The following is a 26520-nucleotide window of genomic DNA, read 5'->3' on the forward strand; positions in this document are numbered from 1 at the left end:
ATGTGGCTGGGGCCAGTGTTACCTGGTTTACAGTTTCACCAAGTGAAATTGAGAGCCTTTTCCCAGGTCACACAGCTAAGAAAGTGGAACCAGGATCTGACCCTTACATCATCTGCCTCCAAATCTGGTACTTCCCAGGGTCAATGCTGACACATAGATAAAAGAAAAGAATATAGGTCCCTTCCCCAAAAGTGCCCACTACCCTTGCCCCTCCCCGCCCTCTTTAGTTTTGGCCTCAGTGGTTCCACCTTCCTCAGGCCCTTCCTGACCCATCCAAACAATTCTCACCCCAACACAGGCTGGAGCCATCACGCAGCCCAGAGTAGAACTGCCCCATCCCTCGGAGGGAACTAAGCAGACCCCTCTCTCCTAGCCCCTGACCCCGTATGCTCAAGCCTCACCACTACCATCTGCCGTTCAGACCGCCAGGACTAATCTCATTATTGCTCTTTATTTCATTTATTAGTCACACATACAAGACCCAAGACCCCCAGGATTCCACATTTCCCAGGCTCTAAAACCTATACAGCTCTGACATCCTCTCTTTGGTCCTCATCTCCTTTTCCCTAACAACTGATATTTTCCCCCAGGGCCCTCTAGCCTCAGTCAGTCATCAGCAAAATTCTGAGTATTCCCTACTTCTTTCCTAAAGGTTCTCTCCATCGACTTGCTCTAACTCATTCATTCTCAATGGGAGTTATATCACTCTCAAGGGGGTAAAAATTGATTCTTGGGAGAGGGTGAAAAGAAATCTTAGACATTACAATAATCTCTGCTTCTCCAAACCTCAACCCTATCTGACAAAATCTTATTCCCTAATAATTCAAGAGGGAGGGGTAGGAACAATATCCAAAAGGGCTCTGAAGGGGGGAAGATAATGACAAGGCTGAGAAGAACTGCCCTAATGAAACTCGGTGCCCACCCAACAACACTGCTTCCTCCCACAGTCCCCCAACCCCTGGCCGAGAGGGGGAGGGGTGGTTTCCTTGCTGCTCATTGCAGCTTCCAGACTATTCTTCCCAATTCCTAAAACTTTCAGCTTTGAATGTAACATCACTTTACTACCCTCTGCCCATCTGTGTTGCAATCATCTTCCAATCCCCAGGTCTATCCCCTTCTTGGAAGATTCTACTACTAGCTCTTGGCTCACTACTATTCGCCAACTTCACTGCTGTGGTAGTTTTTGGTGGTTTCAATATCCATATATTGATCCATCCAATACTCTGGCCTCTCAGTTCCTCGATATCCTCTCTTTCAGTGGTCGTGGACTTCACCCTGAGACCCCCAGGCTCTAAGTGATCTTAGCGTGACCCCCACACCTCCGCTGCCTCTCGCTCCCTTGCCTGTTCTCTGAACTGAATCATTAACCATGACTGCAACCTCTCCGTGTGCTCAATTCCAAGTGTCCCTCTCCGATACCCACCTATCTTTCCAGCACTAAGACGTCTTTGACCCTATCAGGCCCTATGACCTACTGATCATACGGCTTCACTGTCCCTCACTCCCCTCTCTTCCCAGCTAAAGTTCCATAAACAATGACTATAACCACTTCCTCGCAATGTTCTTAACTCCAGCGCCCCTTTCCAGCAATGTCACATTCACTCGGCTAAACACACCCTCCGTTAAATCCAGCTTTCTGCCTCCTCCATGCCTGCACTCAGCTACTCATGACTGGAGAAAGACACCAAGTCATGCTGACTGACCTCACTTCAAATCCACCTGCAGCTGCCCCCAAGTAGATCCTAACAGTTGTCTGGCTAGCAAACGGTATTTCCCTCATCCATGCACTCACCACCCTCCCAGAGGACTCTTTCTCACCTTTCTCTGTCCTCAAACCTCTAACACTTTCCCCCTCCACACTCACTGTCAGTTGATGACCTGGCTTCCTATTTCATTGAGGGGGACAAGACACAACCAGAGAACATCCAGAATGCTCCCCCAACGCACACTCAAACCCCATCTCCCGTCAGCCATGGGCGCTCCTCAGCGGAGCCCCATCTGCACTGTCTGCTCCTGCCCTTCTGACAAGCTCAAGGATAGCACCTAGCATGTCTCCTCTCTTTTCCGCACCATCAACAGTTCCTTCTCCACTAGACTACTGCCACTGACAAGTAAACATGCTGTTAATTCTCCCATTAAAACAAACAAACAAAACAACCTCCATATCTTACTTTCCCCTCCACTTGCCATCTCATCACTCTGCCCCAATTTACAACAAAACTCTTCCAAACAGCAGCTGAGACTCAGTGTCTTCATTCATCTCTCCCCATTTGTTTCCCCCCTATTTATTATGAAAAGTTTCAAGCCTAAAAGAATGCTGGAACAGTAACATGAACCTCTGTGTAACTTTTACCTAGATTCCCCAGTGGGTAATGTTTTGCATGTCTGCTTTCTCTCCCTGCCCCTGCCCCCAACAGAACCTTATTAAAAGCAGATACTATGACACTTTACCTCTCTGCTAGTTATTACGCTATCACCTCCCAGCTCCAAACCTCCCTTCTATCTTCCGCTCTATGATGCTGGGTCTGGGACCACATTTCAGCTTTGCCAGCAGTTCCCTGATGGGCTCCACCAATAGGGGGCACTGGAGGGAGACTGCAGGGCTAGAAAAAGGAGCAGGGACTTGCTTCTTTTGTAGGTTCCCTCTTCCTGCCAGTGTCACCCAGCAGTGCTCCTTCACCCCAGATGCAGTGGGACCTGCCTGTCCCAGCCGCTGAATTCAGTTTCCACTTTTTCTCACACTCACGGAACTAGCCTCATCGTGTGCCCCTCAGAGACATGAGCACCAATCAGCATGCCGTCCTCAGAGGTCCCGGTCCTGGGCCCACGAACCCCTCCTCCAGACTCGGGGACACCACCACCAGCCAAGTGGCGCCCCTTTCCGGGAAGTCTGAATTTCAGCTCCACAGAGCCCCTCCTCAGGCTGCCACATTTGCTCACTCCCTCCTCCCTGCAACTTTCTCATTCGAATACCACACTCTCCCACCTACTGGCCGTTTCTTCTTCTGCTCTGTGAACTCTTTAAGACTGGGGTACCCCAGAGCTCAGTCCTTTTTCCACATACACTCATTCCCTCGGTGATCAATTCCAGTCTCATGACCTTAAGTACCATTTACGAATGTCATGGAGGTAAAAGCAGCAATCATTGTTGGTGGGAGAGTAAACTGGTATAATCTTTATTTGAGGGCAATGGAAATTCCATGTCTCAGAATTTTCCCATAGATACACTCCTAGAAGACTACAAAGATAATGTATACAAGAATGTTCACTGAAAATTTTAATAGACAAATTCTAAAACATTTTGTAGCAACACCTGTTTGCTTTAAAGTAACTGTGCTAATTATGAAAGAGGCATCTGGTACCATTCCTTCAAGCAGATTCCTTAGGATTTGCCAGATGGTAAGGCTGTTTAGATGAAGGACCCTGGAGCCAGACCACTAAGCTTCAAATCCCAGCTTACCTACTAGTTGTGTCATCTTGAGCAAGTTAATTAACAGCCCTGCACCTCAATTTCCTCTTCACGAAATGCCACAAGGATGTTGTGAGGATTAAATGTTAGCAGAGGTCCCAAGCTTGGGGCCACACAGCATGTCCAATAAGTACACAGTAAATGTTAGCTAGCACCGTCACGGCTGCAGGTACCAGGAAAGGAATAAATGCTTTAATCAAATTTCTCAGTGATTTGCCATCTCTTGCTCCTCGATCATTCTGAAATACTGAGGGGAAAACAGGGACTTACCCGCTTCAGTCTTCACTGTCAAGCTAAAGGATGGTAATGCAGATATCAGTTGAACACTTTACTCCCTTGAGGCCTACACCAGCACACACCAGAAAGGCAGGCTTAGCCCTGCACCCCTGTAGCCAGAGCTTCCTTGTGAGTCAGAGACCATAGCACGCACACGGCTCCTTACCTCACACTTCCGATCCGCCTCGGGGACATTGAGGTTGCTCACGTTCTGCTCGATGGTTTTGTACGAGTGCTTCTTCTTTGGCTTTGGAGGCTTTCGGCCAGCTCCCATTTCAGCAGCACTTCCATCTAAAGGAAAGAAGCAGACTGTACTGCAAAGACTGCTTTGAAGCATGTAATTGAACCTGTTAATTCAGGTTCTTCAAAACTCTAAAGAGTGATGATTTAAACGTGCCGTTCTCTCAAAGCAACAGGCTCATCTAATCCACAGCTTATGGAGAAACCACACTGCTAGATTAAGTATTTGGCTTCTACTACAAGTCACTTTCCAAAGATCCCCAAATCAGAAGCTTCCAAATTGGTGATGTTTCCTCAATCTTGCTTAAATAAAATCTAACAGCTTTTATAAAGTCCTTCTCCTTTTGGAAGACAAACAACTCTAGTGTTTGAGTATCTTCTCATATACAAGGCTGAAATGTCCATGTCTTTAACAGAAAGAGAACATTTCTTATGACTTCATTCTAGTACATTACTCAAATAACTACCTGCTACACCCTATAAAAAGCCCCTTAAATCCAGATCCTAACCCACGCACCTGCACCTTGGCTCTCGACTTCTTCCGGAGACGGCACATCTTTGCCCAGTCCCCCAAGGACTCTGAATACGTCAGTGTGGACAGCATCTACACGCACAGCATAGATCTTGGCGCTGGCATCCAGAGTGCCAGCAGCCACCTAGTCAAACAAGCAGAACAACACTCATGAGATGCATAAAAAAGAACTTCTGAGCAGGCAAAACGCAGCAAGCTTCATAAAATATTTACTTGCCCTTAAGTAAAAAATGACAAAGATTCCCCTAAGAATGACAGAGAATAAACAGAACATAAAAGGAAGATATCCTCTCTACATTTCATCAGTTTAGGAAAGAAAATGAAGTAGCTAATAAAATGTCAAACAAGAAAGGCTCTCATGAATCTGTAGAATTCAACTATTGTGCTACGCTAAGGATCAGAAATAATTATCATTAATTCAGATGCAAGAGAAAGTGGACATCCCTCTTACTTTAAAGTTGGTCGGTTCGGTGTCTTTCTGTTTAAGAATCTCTGACATGAAATCAATCAAGTGCAAGCCAAATGCATTCTTGGTAGTGATTTTCTGAAAACAGGAAATTGCAGGAAGGTTACTTATTGCCTAGGCTCATGTAAATAACGCTACCCTGACAGAGGAAGCTAAGTTTTTACACATGAAAATCCCACATCTCGCCTCGGATATCAGTTCCCGCAAACACCTGGTGACACAGCTAAATCCATGTGTGTTCCTCTCATTCTCAAGGCCTGGAGAGGGACAGCACACAATTCCTGAGTGTCTACCGTGCGCAGGCCCTGTTCTAAGGACTGCATACAAAGGGACTCAGGCGCCCTCAGAACACCTCTATGAGGCGGGTACTATTCTCATTTTACAGAGGAGGACCCTGCAGCAGAGTGGCTGGGTGACTTGCCATGGCCACACAGCTTGTAAGTGGCAGAGATAGGATTCCAACTCAGGCCAGACCTAGATCTCACAATTAGCTCCAGAACTCACAGTATTAACCCCTAGGCCATGCTGTCTCTCTGGAGACACTGCAGGTGGCAGGTAACCTGTCATAAGCAGCACCAAAAGTCTATAAGAATCAGTAAAACCATAATGAAAAACACCAGCATCAAGAAGAATTGCTGGAGGGCCAGCCCTGGTGGCCTAGGGTTTGATTTCAGCATGCTCCACTTCAGCAGCCCAGGTTTGGTTCTGGGCACAGACCTACACCAACTCGTCTGTCAGAGGCCATGCCATGGTGGCATCTCACAAACAAAAAGAGGAAGATTGGCAACACATGTTAGCTCAGGGAAAATCTTCCTCGGCATAAAAATAAAACAGAAGAGAATAAAAGCACACAATTATCACTGACCATGCATTCTCTACAGAATCAAAAAGACTGGATTCCCCCTGTGATCAAGTTGTAAAATCTTCACTGATACACCAGCAGATACTCACATTTTCAGTGGATAGTTTGATACACGTGGAGTAATGCTCTGCAATCTGTGTGTTCGTAAACTTAGGAGTCATAGCTGAAACATCAATATTCCTAGATAAAAAACAAAAACAAAACACTCTGGCAAGGATCCACGACACTAACTTTTCAAAATCCAGGCCCAGAACCCATGAGATATTGTGGAGATGCCAGACCCACACAACCCACATTGAGGTGGCCACCCCAAGGAAGCAGCCCAGAACACTCACCTGCTGGAGGGGGAGGCCAGGAAATGAGGCGAGTCGGCGTTGAGCTGCAGGTCAGTGACCCTGGAGCGCCTCCGCTGCAGTCGCTCCTTTTCATCGTCATTCTGGGGAAAGTCTTTAAGGACTGGGGTATCAGGAGTACTGAGAGAGGCCTTCCTGGGCAAGGCCATTGAGAGCACCCGATCTGAAGGTAAGGAGGCACTCTGGGGGTCTCCACAGGTATCTGAAGAAGAGTTACTCATTGTGCCTGACAGTGATGAACAAAACACTTGCTCAAGAAACTTTCAAGAGAACATTTCCCACAGCTAAAGGGGGACTCGGGGCCTGTCACAGAGGCGACGTTCACTGCACATTTCTCACCAAGATCTTTTCCAACTCTATGGCTAGAACCTCGACAGTCTGGGTTTCTTGGTGGGTTTCTGATGCTTCTTTGCCGGTCTGAGACAAACATCACTATGCAGCTATTGTGAATCTAAAGTGCTAAACGGGATAGAAAGGTGGGTAAGAAAAAGTTGCTGTCTCTGATAAGCTCACAAACTAAGAGAACAGACACATATAACCATAATGCCAGGTGAGAGAAAGAAGATGCTGAGATAAGGGTGAGGTATGGGCTATCAAGTCAGACAGGCTAGGTTCTAATCTCAGCGGGGAGACAGAATAATCAACACAAACATGGAAATAAATAGAATGTTGCAAAGAATCACCCACAGATTACTTGCTAACTGCAAAGGGAAAATGCCTTTTACAACGAAAGATCTAGTAGCCACCAAGTTAACCAAAAATCAAATGTAGCCTCTCTAACAATGAGACAACTTGAAACTTACCTCCTGATGGAACAAAATATGAAATTCAAGTATCACCCACAAAATATTTCTGCCAAAGATGTTTAACCTAAGACGTTAGATCTAACTTCCAGTTTATAAGAAATACAAGGGCCAGAGGAACAAGTTAAATGATATCACAAGGAAACTTTCAGACAAATTCAGAATGTGGGACACTTTACAAGACAACTGGCTTAGTCTTTTAAAAAAGTCAACATCAAAAGAAGGTAGAGGGGGCCCGGTCCTGTGGCCAAGTGGTTCAAGTTCCACACACACACTGCTTTGGCAGCCAGGTTCACAGGTTCAGATCCCAGCACAGCCCTACTCACTCACCAGCCACGCTGTGGCAGTGTCCCACATGTAAAGTAGAGAAAGACGGGCACAGACGTTAGCTCAGGGCAAATCTTTCTCAGCAAAAAAAAAGAAGGGGGAATTCTTCTCAATGAAAAAAAACCAGAAAGTCATACAAACTGAAAACAATGTCTGAATTTTCAGCCAATCCTTGGTTTAAACAAAAAAAATCAGCTATAAACAACATTTAGGGGATAAATAGGGAAGTTTGGGATATAGTCTGGATTTCAGGTAACATTAGGTAATTGATTTCTATTTTCTTAGCTGTGATAACGGTATTAAGGTATGTAGAAGAATATCTTTACTTTTGGGAGATGCACGAGAAACAACTTAGGTGTGATGTGACGGGATATGTGCAACTTGTAACTAAATCAGCCAAAACTATGTATGTGAGGGAGGAGGATAAAGTAAATGTTGCAAAATGTTAACAATAGTTGGCTCCAGGTATTGAGTATAAAGCTGTTTATTGTCTTAGTCTTTCAATTTCCCTTTGTGTTTGAACTTTCTCATAATAAGTTAGAAAACAGATGACATGTTAAATGGAGATAAAAGCACAGCATGGGAGGGGAAGGAGGAGGATGGGAGAGTGGAGGCCGGAGGTCATTTTAAATCAGTGGTCAGGAATGGCTTCAGTAAGAAGGGAACATCAGATTCCAGACCAGGCAGATAGGGGAAGCAGAAGAAAGAGCAAGTTCAGAGGTGGGAACGTGCCGGTGTGTCAAGGGGCCAATGTGGCTGATGGAGTGAGAAAGGCTGCGGGCTCTCAGGCTCTCCAGGGCCTGATGGGGCAGGAACACCAATTTGTCAGAATAAGGAAAGGACAACTGGTAAAGGCCTATGAGCCTGACTTACGGGCTGCTGTAAAGACTCTGGCTTTCACGTGGAGCAAGAAGGGAAGTGACTGGACGGTGGTGGGAAGAGGAACAAAGTGGTCTAACTTATGCTTCAAGAACATCCCTACGGCTGCTATGCTGAAAATGGACTGAAAAGGGAGCAAGAATTGACAAGCAAGAAGACCAATTAAGAGGCGACTACCAATAACCAGGACCAGAGATGATGGTGGCTCCGACCCTAAAGGTAGCTGTGGAGGTGATAAGCAGTGGTCAGACACTGGATAAAGTCTCAAGGTAGAGCCAACGTGATTTCCTGATCGATTAAAGGCGGGGCATGAAAGAAAAGAGAAGAATCAGGATAGCTCCAAAGTTACCCTGACCAACTGATGAAGTGGAGGTGCCACGACCTGACAGGAAGACCGCAGGAGCAGCTTATCTTTGGGGAAAGGAAGCAAGATCAGGGCTCAGGTTTGGACATGCCGAGCTTGAGATGCTTACTAGTCATCCAACTGGGGTAGGCTAGACAGCCGGATGTTTAAGCCTCGAGTTTAGGGAAAAGTTCTGGGCTGGATATATAAATCTGGATATCATAAGCATAGAGAGAGTATTCAAAGCCCTAAGACTAGATGAGAACACCAAGGAAGTGAGTGTAGATAGAGAAGAGCAGAGGGCTGAGTCCTAGAAAGTTTAAAGAGAAGGAAAGAACAAAGAACCGTCAAAAGAGATGAGGAATAAGCCAGGTGAAGAGAATATTTCAGGGGAGGAAGGAGTGATGAACAAAACACTTGCTCAACAAACCTTCAATAGGACTTTTCCTATATCTAAAGGGGTTTGGGGCCTGTCAAAGGGCGGGAAGTTCACTGCACATTTCCCACCACGACGTTTTCCAGCTCCAATATTCAATGGCCAGAACCTCTACAGTTCGGGTTTCTTGTGGGGTGATGGGTTTCTGATGCTTCGTTGCCAAGTTAACAAGGTTTGAGATGAGGTCAAACTAGAAGAGGCCTGAAAAGTGAGCATTGGACTTAGTAACCTGGAGATTACGAGTGATTTTGACAAGAGCAGTTTTCAGAATAGCAGGGGGAGGAGAAGGTCGACCAGGTGCAGATTCAAGAGATGCGACAAGAGAAACTGGAGACAGCAAGCGGAGACAAGGACAGCAAGGTTTTCAAGGACTTATGCTGTAAAAAGAGAGAAATGGGAGGGAGGCAGTTGAAAGGGAAGTGAGACCAAGAAAGCTCTTGAGATGGAAGAAAACCCAGCTTGGTAGAAAGAATGAAGCAAAGAGACTATTAGCTTCCTATGGCTGCTATAATAAATTACCACAAACAGTGGTTTGAAACAGCACAAATGTATTCTCTTGCAGTTCTGAAGTCAGAAGTCTAAAATCAAGGTGTCAGCAGAACTGCATTCTTTCCGGAGGCTTTAGGGAAGGACCTGTGTCCTTGCCTTTTCAGCTTCTAAAGGCTGCCCACATCCTTAGCTTGTGGTCTCTTTCTCCCCTAACCTCATCCTCTTGCTTCTGTCATCACATCTCCTTCTCAGATTCTGACCCTCCGGCCTGCCTCTTATGTGGCCCACTGTGATTATATTGGGCACATCCAGATAAGATCTTCAACTTAATTGTATTTGCAAAGGCCCTTTTACCATGTAAGACAACATATTCACCATTCTGGACATCTTTGGGGGACCGATATTCACAGAGATCATGCAGAAGGGTAAAAGTTGCTAAACCATGTATTCAAGCAGATAAAGGGGTTGCCTTTGCTGAGAGCACAGACAGCGCATCCACGGCAACAGGAAGGCAGGCAGGGATCACAGGAACGGATACAGGTAGGGGAGCAGGTGCAATGGTGAACGCATGGATGTTCTCTTTTGATTGCTTTTATCTTCTTAGTAAAACAGGAAGTGAATAAAAACCTAAAACTCAGCAGCTAAGGGTGAGGGCTGGGGAGGAGGTACTGGAGATTTCAGGAGAGAAAGGAAGTTATCTAGGAGAAGCAGAGTGGATGAACCAGGAAATACAGCATGACTACGGGGCAGCTTTAGGACCTCTGGAGGCCATCAGTGTGCAGTGGCTGGCGCAGAGCAAGCAGAGTTGGAATTAACCAGGGTTATGATTTCGTCAAGCCAGTACAAGCATGCAAGAGGTGGCCAAGGAGTTACAGGTGTATGAAAGGGAGTGATTACATGGATTGACCACGGGATGTAAGCTAAGTAAGGAGGGGAACAAGGACATGAGCACGGTGAGGGACAGTGAAAAGTAGAAGAATATAGGTCAGCTGGGTCAAAAGATTGTTGGAGTCAGGGAACAAGACGGAGTGAGGTGGAAAGACAGGAGTGATATTGAGAAGTGGGGTGCTTAAGATCGAGATGACAGAGTGGTTGCAGCTGTTGATAGTGACAAGGTCAGGGTGCAACTCTGGTAGTGAGTGGCTATGGCCTATAGCCATATGGTAGTGAGTGGTGGGGCAAGAACCAAGATCACTGGAAGAGAGATGAAGGAACTGAGAGACCTTGGGAGAAAGTTTCCAGATAAAGAATCAGAAGGCTTGGTTTCAAACCCCAGCTCCATCACTAACTAGCTGGAAAAATTTTAAGTAAATGCTCCAAGCTCCTGCTTCTTCATCCTCCAAATGGGAATAAGAATGTTTATCTCAGCTGGTTCAGAACTGGCTATATATATATATATATATTTTTAAAAAAAGCACAATATAACATATTAAAAATAGTGATATACAATAAACACTAAATGATTGCCCACGTGAGGGGAAAGGGAAAAGGAGTGGCAAATAGAGTAAAAATCAAAAAATACAAGAACCTCACCTTCCCCTGATAGCTTGCCACCAGCTGAAGAGTATGATTAACATGACTCTCAGCTGAGGTCAAAACAAACAAAAGAAAAAGTAAAAACAGGAAGGGGCAAGAGACACTGTCAGAGACCGAATCAAAAGGACCTGTGACTATTTGGTGTGGGCACTGCAAGGTAAGGGAGGGAGCTGGAACCTGGGAGAAGAGATCTTAACAGAAATAGGAAGCACCGAGGGAGGAACTTCTCTAGGGGGAGACTCAAGATGGGAATTAGAAACACGCTTCAATTCTTGGAATATTCTATCTCTGATTTCTCTTGTTGCCTTTGATATCACACAGCTGTTTATTCAACAGATGGTTATTGAGCTCAGAAACACTTTCCGCACCATCTCCTCACCTCCTACTCGTTTTTCAGCCCCCTCTGGTCTGGCTCCCAACCCCACCACTTAATGAAAACTGCCTTATCACAATCACCTCCAACTTCCATGTTGCTCAACCCAACCGTCACTTTTCAGGCCTCACCGCTCTTGAGATTCCACAGCAGTTGAAACAGCTGACAACCTCCTGCTTCTTGAAACACTCTTGGCCTCTATACCACCCCTCTCTTCTGAGTTTTTCCAGCTCTTCCTTCCCTATCCAACTTCTAAATGTGGGTCCTGGGTGCTTTTTCTACAGGGTCTTCCTAGTGTTCTCACGGTTTTAGAATCTACATAATGATGATGTCCAAATTTATTTCTCCGTCCAAGGGCCACTTCCCTGAGTGGCCCATATCACTCGCCCAAGTGTCAAACTCTTGTCCAAGTGTTTATTTACTTCACCTGTCTCTCAGGTAAGTCATTTACCCCGTCCAAAAGGTGACTCTCAATTTCCAAACCTCTTACCAAGACTTACAAAGTCCCTGGCTACCGGGGCGACCTCACTCACTGTTTAGTCAGTGTTCTGGTCCTAGCCCGAGCCGGGTTCTTTCCTGCTTGCCCTTTTTTTGCTCCTGCTTCTTCTGCCTGGAACACGTTCCCCGGTCTCTGCTTTAAGATCTTCCCCGAATCCCTAATCCATAGGGGCCCCTCCCCCAGCTCTGCTATTCTCAATCACAGCACTCAGCCTCCCCTGTGATTATTTCGTTTGTTTACTGTCTGTCTCCGCAACTAAAATACAAGCTCCAAGACTTTGGGATCGTATCTGTTTTGTTCTTTACTGTATCTCTGCACCCGACAGAGGGTCTGGCTCAGAGGGAGCGCTCAATACTTGTTGAATAAGTGAAAAAATAAATGTCTGCGTGTTAAGCATACAGTGGTAACCACAACGGCTCGAGGGCCCTGAACTAACGTGCATTCCAGGAAAACCACCTTTTTAATGGAGAGGCACGGGGTAGCGTCCCAGGGGAGCGGGCGCCCCACACCCAGCTCAGGGACTGACCAGTGGGGCCGGCCCGCGCGCGCTCCCGACGCCGCGTCCTGATTGGCGGAGCGCGCTCCGCCCGCCTGTCCCTTCTCCCGCCGCGAGCCTGCCTCCCCCTCAGCCCGCGAATAAGGCCGGGAATACCCGCACTGCTCGCTCAGGCCCGCTCACCCTCCGGCCCGGAGCACCGCTTCACGCCAGGCCCTTTCCGCCGGGCTCTTCCCGCGGCGCCTCCCTCCCGCCCAGCCTCACCTGGGCAGAGCGTTCCCATGTCACTCTCCACGTCTCCCGAGCGGTTTAAATCGCGCGCCGTAACGCCCGGAGCGCCGTAACGGCCGCGGTGACGTCGCCCGGGGGCGGGGCCAGAGGCGCGCCTGCGCAGACCTTCTTGTCCTCGGCGGGAAAAGGATCGCCCTCGGGAGCTGGGGCTTGAGACGCCGTGGAGGGAGGACTCTGGACTCGGGTCCCGTGGTTGGACTGCAGGGGGTCCGCGGACCACCACCGCCCCCCCCAAATGTTATGAAAACTCCCTCCTTGCGGCCCTAGATGGGGAACTGGGCGCTAGAGGCCCAGCGTGGAGCCGAAAGGGCGAGCGCTCTGCTTTCACGGAATTTACTTTCTAATGGGGCAGGCGGATTAGCAGGAAACCAGGTTGATTTCCCACAGCCACCTGTGCTGTGAGGGCAGCAAAACGCTAAGGAGGTGGAAAGTGATGCCCGGGTGTGGGCGGGAGGTGAGAAGGAGCCCGCACCGGAATGAGGCGCGTTCCAGCCAGGGGAAGGACAGATGCAAAATTTTGTATGTAGATCTTTAAGTGAAGGCCATCGTTTTTATTCAGAATCTTGTGAAAAGCTTCCTGGATATTTCGCCCACGCCCTCCAAAAGAAGGTTAAGATCGGAAGTGAGACGGGTGTAACATGCTGGCTACCCGTTCATTCTGCTTCTTCTGACCCCAAGAATTGTATTATGGGAGGAAAGGCCAGGACTATTACCCCAAATATCCCTAGAACATCCTCTAATTTCTTATAATACACGTCTGGCATTTTATACGTTGTTTCTCGTCAAGGGTGCTATTGGCATTCAGGATGAAACAATTCGTGACGTGTGGGACTCTTGCGCTCTTTGTAGGAGTGTTCAGCAACCCTGACACCATTTGTCCACTAAATGCCATCAGTGTCCCTCAGTCATTTTGGCAACCAAAAAGCACTACCCTTTGTTGAAAACCACTTTTTAAGCCTGTTTGGTTTTTGCACAAACTTGTGCTCCCAGTGACCACATCCAAGTCTTTAGCGTAGGGCAGCGTGAGATAGAGGAAAAACCAAATTTACAATATTCTCCATCTCAGCGAATACTATGAGCCACCCAGGAACCCAAATCAGCTGGCAGGAGCCATCCTGGATGCCTCCCTCCCCCTCACTTTCCACAGTGTACAAGCCCTTGTTGAGCTCTTTACTTCCTAAAAAATCTCTCCGAGCCCTGTCTGTCCTTTCTGTCCACATTACCTTCTTGGTCTGCAGCAGCCCCACACCTGCTCTGACCCCGTTCTCATTGGGCTCAGGGTGGTGGTCGCTAAGGACAAATCTGACCTGTCACTTTCTCCCCAAAGTCTAAAACCACTGTAAAGTTCCATTGCTCTGGGACCTTGTAATCTACAAGGCCCTGCAGGGTCTGGTCCCTGCAAGCCTCTCCAGCCTCATCTTGCACCTTGCCTCACCTGCTCCCTGCACTCCAGTCACTTGGGCCTTCCTTCAGACGGGCCCTCACCATGCCCACTCCCACCACAGGGCCTTTGCACATGCCATGTCCTCCACATAGGCTCCTCTTCATGCCCATCTTCACCCAGTTAGCTCCGACCAGGTTTCAGTTCACCTCACTTCCTCAGGGAGGCCTTCCCTGATAGGCTTAAATGTCCTTACTGGAGGCTTTAGTGGAACTTGTCACCTTTGCAATTTTACATCTGCTGGGGTGACTTTTTCAAGTCTGTCTCCTCCATGAGGACAAAGCTGTGTCTTTGCTCACCCTTGTTTCCCCAGGGCCTGGTGCTAGCCCTACACACAGCAAGTACTTAAATATGTATGGAATGAGTGATGTTGCAAGACAAGTTTAAATCCTAGGCTGGGCATCTGAACTCTGGGCCTCACTTTTTTCCCCATTTATAAAACAGTGATGATAATACCCCCTTTCACTGGGCTTGATGAGGAAATAAGTATTAAACTTGTGAGCACATATGCTCAGAGCACACTAGGGTCCCTGTCATCTCACTCATTAGTTCTCTCTGTGCTGAGTGCGTTTGAGAGAGGAGAGTGGGAACAGGTCTCGATCCTCTGGGTTACATGTGGGCACCAACTAAGAGCAGTGGGGATTTGCGGGGGTGGGAGGTTGCACTGAATCAAGCGCCTCTGAAGAATCGGCTTGGAACTCCTGGCAAAGGATGGTACTAGGTGACCCATTAGGTGAGGCATGAGGCTGTTCCGTGGTTACAGTGGAGCCTCCTGAGCTGACTGCTTGGAGCTCCATGTGCAGGAAGGCAGAGCCGGATCCACCTGCTGTGTCTCTTGTGGGCCAGGGCCACCGGGTACAGGCAGATAGATCATTCACCTCCCACTCTGAATGCCATCTTTGTTGTTTGGGGTTAGGACTATGAGGGTGCCATAAGATTGAATGATTTATCCGTGGTATCAGTGCTATACAAAGCTCATTTCCTCTGTCTGTACAAAAATAAAGTAGTGGGGCCCCTCCCCCATCCCTTGCCTGCCAGAAAAGCAGGACTGGTTCCCCTTCCCGATTTCACTCCTCACCAAGATTCTATTTCCTCAGAATGAACGGCAAACAGCCTTAGTTTAGGTGAGGAACAAGTGTTGTCAGTTGGCTACCCGGACAAGCAAGCTTTTGCCTTCAAATTTGCCCTGACCTTCCAGCCTGCAGCAGGCTTATATCATAAGGTAGTTCATGATATAAACCATCTAGTCCGCTGGGGCTCAACAGGCATGTAGTTGAAATGGCTTTGCATTCATTTTGGCCTCTGAGCAAATGCCTTTAATTTTTGTATGTGATATGAAATTCCTGACTTCCTAAAGACTGGGCTAAGAACCAACAATTTCTGTCTTCCAGAATTTCCAAACAACATATTACCCTTCATCGCAAAATTAATATAGTGGTTTTTTGTTTTTCCAAGCACTTTAACCCCTACATCTTGTTTTATTCCCAAAACCACGCTGGAAGGTTACTAGGACAGGTATTTTCTTCCAAACTCTCCCATTTACCAACTATGTGACCTTGGGGAAGTTGTGTACCCTCTCTGTGACTCAGTTTCCTCATAGTAAAATGCAGGGGATAAAGCACCCACTTCATGGGGTTATAGTGTGAGGATTCAGTGAGTTATCAGATGGGAAGCATTTAGAACAGTGCCTGGGCTATCGGCAATGCTCAGTGGACGCTAAGTATTCCCATTACTTTAACCGCTGTTATATCCTGGGTGCCAGCCAGGTATTGTTTTAGAATAAAGCTCAGCTTCCTAAATATCTGGAGAAGTTTCCTCTTTCACTCTAAGAGTATTCCCAGAACACTCCAGCTCTGTTCTTTCCATTACTACTTGTTTTCTCTATACTCTTTCTTACACCCTCTGCCCCACCCAAGCTTGGCTGGCTGTTCCCTTTGTAGTCTTCTGCCCACTCATAACCTTAGTTGTCTTACTTGCCTTTTACAGACTAGAACCCACGCAGTTCTAGAACATACCACCTTCTTTCTACCTGACAGACTCATGCCTTCTAGAACTTATGCATGTTGTTTGGAGCCACTGAGATCTTTTAATTTGGCTCATATTTTGGGCACCATGCAAATGAATACCCTAGATTTCCTTCACATTCTGAATTATTCTTTCCTGGCTCCTGGCCACACCCCTGGGAAACCACAGGGCAGACTGGTTCAAGGTACATTGAGAAATACCAGGACATACTGGATGAAGCTATCAGGGTAACGTGAACTTCTTGGGAAAGGCATGTGAGAATGTTGATCTGTTGTGTTACCGCACAGATTCCAACTGATTCAGAACATAGCCTCCTTTATTGATTTGGAAGCAAAACACCAGCAAATTATTTTCTAAACAAAAGGCATATGCGTGTTTATAGTACACCAAAATCCCACTAGCATGGAACCAACCATCATTGCATCTTGAAAGCAGTACCTGGCAGATACCAGCAGACAACATGGCAGCACAGCAGCTACTGGCAGTGGTAGCCGCAAACATCGACTGGCATCAGCTTCTGGGACACTTGTAATTTATTCTTGCTGGGGGGAGGGTGTGGATTCTACAACCAAAGCCCACACGGCCAGCATCTAACGCCCCCTGAAGTCAAGTTAAATGTGGAGCCAGGTTCTCCTCCCCAACAGATCTTCCTGGCACGCAGGGTAGGAACAGCATTGGTATTCCCAAAACAACCACACCCACAACTAGAGGCACATTTCTTAGCACTCCTCCTCAGGATGCCCAAGGTTTTAAAAGAAGGGAAAAATACACCAATCACAAGTCTCCAGAATCACGACCTTGTTATGAGTTGGACTGCTTCACAGTCCCTTCCTGTCCAACCTGGCAATGGGCCTGGATTGTGGTGACCCCGCTTTGCAAAACCGCAAACATAGTTCAAACAATCCCTTTGTTATCTCTGAAAAGGGAATACAAAGGCATTCCCAGACTGAGAAAAAGCACAGCTGCACAGGGTAGCTGAACCTTCTTTCCATATAACAAACAAGTGGCTCCCCTCAGAAACTGGAATTGTTCATCTCAGAGCCCCCAAAAAGACTGTCCTTGTTAAGGGTTTTGTAATGTTGCTTCCAGGCACTGAGAAGGTCATCAGATTTTGGCTATTTTAATTTTAGTAAGTACATTATCTCAATTATGGGACAAGTCTCTATTGACTTAATATTTGTCAATCAATGCTAATAAATTATTTGGGTAGTATTGGAATTTTTTTCAGATGCATTAAAAGTTATATTATATGAAAATAGGACTAAATTAAGAAAATGGAAAATAAACATCTTGGATCTACTTTCAAATAATGAAGGTCTGAAGAATTAGATCCTAAAATATGAGAAGCTGCCATCACAGTATTTGGGATAAAACAGAGTGCTATCAGCTTGGTTGGGAATTAAGCTAACAGTTCAGCAAGGAAACCAGTTTATAAGGAATGTGCTGGGAGTCATTCACAAAAAGGAACCAGCTGGAATGGAGGTATTCTCTAGTTCTCTTTTGCTTCCAGTGTTGATACAAAGCACAACTTCACAGGCCCCCTCTGGATCTCAACTCATTAGCAGCAAGATCCTCCCATAACATCCGTTTCCCTAGGCCCTCTTTGGGTCATGATAAAAGTTATGTGAGGAGAAGAAAACCTCAGAAGACCCACCCCAGATTAGGCCCTGCAGGCTGGACCTCATCCTCATGACCACTTCACACACTCCTTAAAGTGTCAATCTATCACAGCCCCTATTTGAAAAGTGAAGGTCACATATACCACTGATGGATCTGAAAAATAAACTCTCTTGCAGCCTGAGGAATCAGAAATACTTTCTCCCCCTTTTTAATAGTCCTTATATTAATGCGCCCCAGCCAATGGGGCACAGGGCAGAGTTTTCACCTGGGTCAGAAGGTTGTGGAACTCTTCCACTGCCTGTGAATGTGCCATGGGGTTTAGCACCAGGTGCTGAAAGAGATTGACAGGCTCAGCATTCCGAAATGTCTTAGGGATCGGGATGGTCAGGGGCAGGAAGGAGTTACCAATGAGGAAATGATGGAGGGACCTTTGCTGGAGGCCACGGCCCAAGAACCAGAGGATGTCCTGGAGCCGCTGGGAAAGCATGTTGTGCTGCCAGTCTGTTAGGGGCAACCGTAGCAACAGGTGCATGAGGGCTGTTTTGAAGTGGTAAGAGGTAAGGATGGGACGAGATGCTCCTTCGGGTAAGCTCTGAAGATCCCGGAGACTTAAAATGATCTGGAGGCACTTGAGGTGACAGGTGTTCTCAGGAGCAAAACGCCCTACAAGCTTTAGGAACAAGTGCTCACAGGCAGCAAAGGACTCCGGCCAGTCCACACTGGTGAGCTGCTCCTGGTCAGGGGCCTGACTTACCAGGTAGACCAGCGTGTCTTCCCGTTGCACCCCCAGGACCAAGCGGATTGAGAGAAAGCGGCCTGAGCGGTAGTCCAGCCTCAGCTTGCAGGTGGTGGTAGATGGTGGGAGGCTGAGTTTAAAGTCATACTTGTGGGCCACGAGGGCCCAGGCATTGCCCACCATGTTCCGGAACCACTGTACAGTCTTGCACACATCCAGGTGAGAGCCGGTGCAGAGAGCCACCTTGATGGAACTGCTACTCTTGCCCAAGACGGCTGAGTGGTCCCCGTGGTGGTGCACCAGGCACAGCACGTCCCCCAGAAGCTTTTCACGCTTACACACGCATTCCGACTCCACCAGCACACAGCCACAGCGGTGGCCTAGGGCAGGATTCCTCATCTCCAGCACAAACATAGTGCCCTGGGGGGGGACAATGGGCACCAGGATATCAAATTTCTGTGTCTCATGTAGGGTTCCCCATTTCTCGAAGGCAGCCCCAATGCCCAGGCAGTCCTCCAACTGTGGGTGAGCCTCCCGGCGGCTGAGCACCCGACAGGCCTCAATGAGGTCGTCCACAAAGCTCTCCACGAACTCACAGGTGCAGGGCAGGTCACGGGTGACATTCTGGACACGGACTTTGTAAAAGGATTCCAGGGCCTCCCTCGAGGGGAAGTCGGTAAGCCAGTTGTAGGAGGTGACAGGCACAACACGGACTTCCTCCTCCTCATCGCTGCTGGAATCAAAGGCCGGCTCATGCTGCATGTTCTGTCGCAGAAGCTCGAAGATGAGAAAAAGGCAAAAGAGGCCGGTGTTCCACAGGTTTCCCAGCATCCAGCCCAGAAGTCCCTCCTGGCCATCAGCCTGGAACGGCCACCCCATGTCTTTCTTCCCCAGCACTAACTGGTCACTGGATGTGTCTCCTCTCCAGAAATTCTCTGCCTTCTGCTTCTGCTCAGCTGCTTGCCTTCTCTCTTCAAACTCTATCTCTAACTGGCGCATCTCCTCGCTCATCCGCTTCTCCAGCTGCCGGCTTCTGGCTAATGTGTCCAGGTCCATCCGGTCACTGACCATCAAGGGGTGGTGAACAACATACATGACTGCCAAGAACAGAAGGCTTATCACAGCCATGGAGGCCTCTGCATCTGGAGAAGTAGGAGGGTGGGAGTCAGTGGTGATCTTCGGGACTCATCTGCTCTCCAGTGCGTATTCCCAAGAGCCCTGGAACCCCAAATCCTTGAAGTCAACTACTCAGGAAGAACAGAAAGCTCACAGAGCTGGAGTTGGACAGAGCAAGGGTGGTCTGCCCCAGAGGAGGTCTGGGAGGAAGGGGGTAGCAGGCTGTGCCACTCAGTCTCTCTACTGCTTTCCCTCCACATGGTGTGGGTGGTATTTAGGCTTCCAGAGTGTGGACAGGGGACTGTTTTCATTGCTGTGTAGGATGGGGAGGGGGACCCTTGTGGTAGGGTGGCCTCACCCAACTCATCAGTCTACCATGGGCACCAGGTGTGCCCTGCTGCTCCCAGAGGCTGCCTTCCACGGGCAGAAAGCACTGGTCTGCCTGAGCAGCACGTTTCCTCTTTTCAGGCAGCCAGCCCCAGGCCCCAGCTGCAGCATCCCACTTCCTCTGTGACTTCACAATCCTCATTCTGCTCACCCTGTGTCATCAGACCACTCAGCCTCTCCTCCTCCCACGTGCCCAGTAGGCCAAGCCCAGTGGGCGCCAGGGAGGCACAGCGCCACCAGCAACCTCTCCTTTGCTTGCTGCTGTGCTCTCTCACGTCCTAAGGGGGCTGCCGGATGCCCCATCGGTGGGCGGGGCCCATAGGCACGCACAGCTCCACCTCTCAGCCCAGGAAACGTGTGAAGAATCGGGTGCCGAAGGCCACCTGACATCCGGTAGTGGTCAGTTCACTGCCTCCCCACCCCCCGCAGAGGCCTGAAGCATCTTGCATTCACCCCACTCGTTTACAAGCTACTGGCTTACCCAGATCATGAAGGACTATGCCGCGTGGGCGCTGAAGGCAGGTGGGGAACTCTCCTCCCTTTGGAACTTGGCCTTGCTTAGTCTCACCGCCTTCTCGAGGAGCCCTGTTAAAATTTAGAAGGTACCTGGGGGCTTGGGCTCAAAGCACAGTGCCCCCCCCTCCCATTCATAAGTTCCTTAAATTCCACGCCCAGGGATGGGAACTCTCATCCGCCTATCCAGACAAACCTCCTCTGGGTTTCTCCCGGGACCTGGCGCCAGGTTACTCACCGTCGGTGTTAGCAAGAACACCATCTTAAAGAGACAGCGCGGCCTGACCGCCCCCGCCTTCTTCTCGGCGGGGTCGGGGCTCCGGGTTCCCCGCGGGATCCGTCCGTGGGAGTGGTCCGGCTCCCCTCTCCCGGGGAACACACCATGTTTGTCCGAGTGTCGATGTTCTGTGCGCGGCCGGCCCCTGGCACCCCACGGAGTCGCGCCCCGCTCCGAAGGCGCCAGCCCCGCACAGCGGCTCCCGCCGTCTAGGCTCCGCCCAGCCCCGCCCAAGCTCCTCCCACCCAAGCCCCTGCCGCCGAGCGTGCAGCCGGAGCCCCGCCCTGGGGCCCGGTGACCCTCAACGCGCACACGCGCCCTGTGTGCCGGCGCCGCGCCCGTGGGGTTGTGTGCGGCTCCTAGCAGCTGCGGCCGCCGACTCGCTGCTCAGCCTCCGTGGAGGGGCGCGAGGGGGCGCTGCGGTGCCGGCTGCCCGCCTCACTCAGCTCGGTTCAGGGGAGAATACGGTTACTGGGAATCTAAGTGTGAGAATCGTGGTGGAGTAACTAGGAATTGACGGGCCGGGCGGGGGGGGGGGGGGGGGAGGCGGGGGGGTTGTCATTCCCACTTCGGGCTGGCCCTGCGCAAAATGGGACAGGAGACGAGGTGTGTTGTCAGCATCCTCAAAGTGCCTCACTCGCAGCCCACCCCCAGGCTCAAGTGTCTCTTCCAAACCCTTTTCTCCTATCAAAGTGGCTCTCATGAAAGGACCAGAGAGCACCCAAAGACCTGGCTTGAGGCCATACTTGCCGCTCACTAGCCACATGGGAACAAGAATCCTAAACCTACGGGGTAGCTCTGCTGATGAGATGGGTGTATAAGAGAGTGTGGAGGCTGGACAAGCCCTAGGATATATCAAGAAATACCAGCAGAATGGGTTTCCTTAAGGATCTTCGGAGCATCAGAAGAGCCCACAGCCCTCCTGTGCTGTGTCAGCTGTCCAAGGAGGAAAGGAAGTGACGATCTCTTGATACTTACTAACTAAAGTCCTTGTGCTAAAAGACAGTCAAGTTTCAGGCCTCCTTATCCAGAGCAATGCAGAGGGGGCCCCTAACAACTTGGGTAGCGCTTCCAAAAGTATTGACTTAATCATGCAAGGGGAAAGATTGTTTTCTGGATGACGGTGACTGAAGTTCCAAAGTTACTTTATAAACTTGCCTGATGAAGAATAGACCACAGGCTACTACTAAGCATGAGTGCGTTCAAGCAGTGATAATGAAATTCTCTTATTTTTAAATTTATGACATGACAGTTGGGATGAAAATAAACATTTCAGAGTGTGCAAACTATTAGTGTTTAAAGCCTTGTGTTTAAAGATGTGTGTTCATGGTCAAATAAGGGTTTGTTTTAAAAATGATTGTCGAGTTAGTAGACATTTGTTAATTTATGGTCTGCACAGAAATGAAGTTGGTTGTTACACTGAATTAGAGTCTCTGAACTAGAGAACTATTAATCCATTTAAAGATCACACTTACATCAACAAAAGGCCCCCAAGCATTTCTTAGCCTATTTTCTGGTGATTTTTCTTCTTCAGCATGATGTGAAGTGACTGTTGGCTTAATCAGGGGGATTAATAGGAACCAAGTCATCTGGACACCTTGTCACTCATCCTAATTGGTGATTGTACACAAATGACGAGTAAACTGTAGCAGTGATCACTTGGTTTAACAACTGAACTCCACTGTGGCGGGATTTTCCCCTGTCAAGCAAGGAAACCTGCTTGACAATCCCCCCAAATAAATTAATTTTTATCATTAAAAAATACATTATAAAGCACAGAGAAAGCAAGTACCTACATAATCTACTTGAGTCTGCCTCTTGCCCAGAAAACCTAAATTATGCTTAAAACTATTAGCCTTTTGGTGAGAACAGTTGCTCAAAAACTTCAGAATGTTGGGAGAAACATCAATAATAATTTTTTAAAATTGCAAATGATTTTGAGTGGTTTTCCTTGGCTCTTGATAAATCGACATGTTACTGATAACTGCTCAGTTGCTGTTTATTCAAGAAGCTGATGCAGAGTTTGCAATTACTGAAGAATCAGACATTACCAATAATCTGCCTGTAAAAATTACAGGCAAGAAAATTTTGAAGAAGTTGAGAAAACACTAATTCAGTACAACCTGAAATGGAATCTTCTAAGATGTGTTGCAACTTAACTTTTAACAGTGGTAAAATAGATGTGGAGCAGAAAAAGGGTTAGATGGACAAATTTACAAAGCATGTGCAAATATAAGGTGTTGAAAGCCTATGGTTATTCATTGTATTATTCATCAGCAGATACTTTGTGGAAAATTTTGAATCGTCATGTATTAGTGAACTAACAGTGTCAATGGTGAACTTTGTTCACTCTCATAGACTTAAAAATCATCAGTTTGGTGTATTTTTGTCAAAAATAGAAGCTGAATATCCTGACTTGCTCTACCAAACATCAATTTGTTGGCGTGGCAGTTGTAAAGTTTTATTGCCACTGTTTTGAGCTTGGAGTTGAGATTAAATGTTTTCTAAATGAGAACTGCTCTCAACTACTATTATCAAACACTGAATGACTTTCGAAATTAGCTTTTGTGGCAGACTTGATACTTAATGAATTGAACCTAAAAGCACAAGGCAAAATGACATCTATATGTGAAATTTATACTGTGATGATATCATTTCAACAACTTTGAATCACAAGTAATAACAAGCTGCATTAAGCAGCTTCTCTTGCTGTCAAAAAATAAAACAAGAAGCAAGATGTCCATTCCCACATAAATTTGCAGCAGATATATTTTCTGAGTTCAAACTACAGTTCCAGCAGGTTATTAGACGTCAGTGCAAGTGGAAAGGATAGTTCCATATTTCAAAATCCATTTAACTTTGCAACCAAGGATTTCCCAAATTATCTTCAATTAGAAGTGATTAATCTGCAATGTGATGACATACTCAGAGGCAAATATGGAGAGAAGAATCAAATTATATCAATGCTTTCCAAGCAATGAACATGCTCGATTAAAATCATATGCTTGCAGGTTAATATCTCAGTATTTGGCAGTACCTATCTGTATGAAAAGACATTTTCAGAGAAGCAATATGTAATAGCTCGTTACACATCTGCATTAACAGATGAACATTTGCAATTTATTTTTTTATTTTTATTTTTTAAAGATTGGCACCTGACCTAACATCTGTTGCCAATCTTTTTTTTTTTCCCTCCTTCTTCTCCTCCCCAAAGCCCCCCAGTACATGGTTGTGTATTCTAGTTGTAGCTCCCTCTGGTTGTGCTATGTGGGACGCCACCTCAGCATGGCTTGATGAGCAGTGCCTTGTCTGCACCCAGGATCCAAACTGGCAAAACCCTAGACCGCTGAAGCAGAGCACGCAAACTTAACCATTCAGCCTCAGGGCCGGCCCCTGCAATTAATTTAGATGATGGGAAACACTAACTTTGAATCCTGATTAAGTGACATGTTATTTCCAAAATGAAAAAAGGAATTCTAGGGCCAGCCCCTCTGGCTGAGTGGTTAAGTTCGGTGTGCTTCCCTTCAGGTTCGGTTCCCAGGCACAGCCCTACACTACTTATCTGTCAGTGGCCTTGCCCTGGTGGCAGCTCACATACAAAAAGAGGAAGATTGGCAACAGATGTTATCTCAGGGTGACTGTTCCTCAGCCAAAAAAAAAAAAAAAAATTTCATTTTCTCATTAGTTAGACCCATATTACAATTATTATTATATTTTGAATTTTGTCAATAAAAATTTTGTGGAAATTTATTTTCTCTCTTGTTATGTAAGTACCCATATGATATCCTCAATTCTCTCTCCTCGCTGGCAAACACTGAAACATTTACTATCTGGCCATTTACAGAAAAAGTTAACAGATCTTGGCTTTTAAGCATTAAAATGTGCACATTTCCCCAGAAATTTATTTTTAAAGTTTTATCTTTATCTAAAAATGATACATGCTCATTGTAAAAATGCATACTTTATAGAAGGAATAGAAGAAAGAAGCTACCTAGAGATAACTCACACCCCGCCACCCAGAGGGAAGTATTACAAGTTTGGGGAGCACCTTCGAGACATGATTTCTGCCAGTATTTCCAAAAATGTGCCCCTTGGGACACTAGTTGCTCAAGATGGCTTTCAACAAGAGGATTTGTATGTTTCTTGATAACATTTTAAAAACTCATAAATGCAAAACATGATCATTGTGAAAAGTTTGGGAAATAAAGTATTAAAAATCGGCTTTTAAAAAATCACCCTTAACCCCGTGATATGAGAAAGGATTCCCAGCAGCATTTGATGGCACACTCAAACCGGGGAACTGAGGAGAGTTTAATAAAGGTACAAAAGGGTTTCAGAGTTTAGGAAAAACTAAAAGGGATGGTCATCATTCCTGGACCCAGTCCAATGCGGAGCCCACTTCGGGGTGAGGGTGAGGAGGAGGGAGTGATTTGTTACCAGAACTTGGAGAGGGTGGCTGTGTGGACAGGATGTCTGATAAGAAAAGGTGATCTTCGAGGCTGGCCCAGTGGCACAGCAGTTAAGTTCACATGTTCCTCTTCTCGGCAGTTGGGATCCCGGGTGCGGACATGGCACTGCTTGGCCAGCCATGCTGTGGTAGGCATCCCACATATAAAGTAGAGGAAGATGGGCACGGATGTGAGCTCAGGGCCAGTCTTCCTCAGCAAAGAGAGGAGGATTGGCAGCAGTTAGCTCAAGGCTAATCTTCCTCAAGAAAAAAAACCAAAAAAAAAAACAAAAAAAGAAAAGTTGGTCTTCACTTGAGAAGACAAGTCAACCCTCTGGGACCCCCACAGGAAGTGAGCTGAGTTTCTCAAGACTCATTTCCTGCTGATGCCTCCCATTGGTCAAAACCAACTGGAAGCCGAAGAACAAGGGAGCCCCTTGATGTTGATGCAGACCTTCTAGGTCAGTGCCCCAGGGCACAGAGCAGGGAGGAGAAAGTGCAGAGAGGACCTTCAGGTACAGAGAAGATGCACATGTCACTGCTGAAGGTACCCAAGCTTGTCTCCAACAAATGCCAGTCTATGAGTTCACACTGGAGACAACACTGCTTCAGCTATGTTCAAATACATTTGGATCCCCACTCTTAAGACCAGATTTGGGCTCACTGTGCTATTCTCCTCTAAAAGGAATCAGAAGTCCTTGGAGGGTGACAGCACAACATGTCAGGACATCCAAAAAGTCAGGTGAGCCTAGAACATCTTGCTGATGTTTGAAAGTGAGGGAGCCATGATTAGACCCATCTCAGGTGATGTTAAAAAAGGTGTGAAGACATCGCTCATCAAGCCGTGCTGTGGCAGTGCCCCACATACAAAATCGAGGAAGACTGGCGCAGATATTAGCTCAGTGACAGTCTTCCTCACCAAAAAAAAAAAAAAAAAAAGTGGGAAGAGGCTACACAGAGAGGACTCCCACTGATGGAGTGAATGGCAGACTATGCATGAAAAAATTATAATCATTGGGAAAGATGTAACGGCTCTGTGAAGATATTTTTAAATGATACACAAACCGTAAAGTTTTTGTAGCAGATTTTTCTGGTGCACCCACACGTTTCCAATATTTTTACCAAAATTAATCAAACTGCTACATAAACCTTACACTCATGTTCTGGTCATTACACAATATACCTATAAAAATACACAAATAGGGGGGCTGGCCCCGTGGCCGAGTGGTTAAGTTCACGCGCTCCGCTGCAGGCGGCCCAGTGTTTCGTTAGTTCGAATCCTGGGCGC

At 47.2% G+C, this 26520-nt stretch overlaps 2 protein-coding genes across 21 annotated transcripts in view; both read right to left on the minus strand.

The window, feature by feature from the left end:
• NCAPH (non-SMC condensin I complex subunit H) overlaps positions 1 to 12760 on the minus strand; it is a 34040-nt gene extending 21280 nt beyond the window's left edge. For 2 of the 15 annotated variants that reach the window (XM_070573552.1, XM_070573557.1), the window contains exons 1-6: positions 12644 to 12753; positions 6181 to 6400; positions 5935 to 6025; positions 4969 to 5061; positions 4503 to 4641; positions 3912 to 4036 (exon numbers count right to left, since the gene is read on the minus strand). In XM_070573552.1, coding sequence (XP_070429653.1) covers positions 3912 to 4036; positions 4503 to 4641; positions 4969 to 5061; positions 5935 to 6025; positions 6181 to 6400; positions 12644 to 12662 — 687 coding nt within the window. In that variant the 5' untranslated portion in view covers positions 12663 to 12753. Of the gene's footprint in view, positions 1 to 3911; positions 4037 to 4502; positions 4642 to 4968; positions 5062 to 5934; positions 6026 to 6180; positions 6425 to 6537; positions 6658 to 11467; positions 12427 to 12562 lie in introns of those variants that run through there. The other 13 variants (XM_070573561.1, XM_070573556.1, XM_070573551.1 and 10 more) reach the window with 13 other exon arrangements.
• Positions 12761 to 16434: 3674 nt separating this feature from the next.
• Positions 16435 to 21259, minus strand: ITPRIPL1 (ITPRIP like 1). Of its 6 annotated transcripts, none has more exons than XM_008539593.2 (3): positions 20747 to 21259; positions 20477 to 20580; positions 16435 to 19634 (listed from the first exon to the last, which is right to left on the minus strand). In XM_008539593.2, exon 3 carries the CDS (start codon positions 19618 to 19620, stop codon positions 17980 to 17982), a length of 1641 nt encoding a protein of 546 aa, XP_008537815.2. In that variant the 5' UTR covers positions 19621 to 19634; positions 20477 to 20580; positions 20747 to 21259; the 3' UTR covers positions 16435 to 17979. The 6 variants fall into 6 exon arrangements, with proteins under 6 accessions (XP_008537815.2, XP_008537817.2, XP_070429668.1 ...); XM_008539595.2 differs by having other exon boundaries at positions 20477 to 20566; positions 20747 to 21170; XM_070573567.1 differs by having other exon boundaries at positions 16435 to 19710; positions 20747 to 21165.
• Positions 21260 to 26520: the final 5261 nt, after the last annotated feature.

The sequence above is a fragment of the Equus przewalskii genome, chromosome 14, assembly GCF_037783145.1.
Source record: "Equus przewalskii isolate Varuska chromosome 14, EquPr2, whole genome shotgun sequence".
Lineage (NCBI taxonomy): Eukaryota > Metazoa > Chordata > Mammalia > Perissodactyla > Equidae > Equus > Equus przewalskii.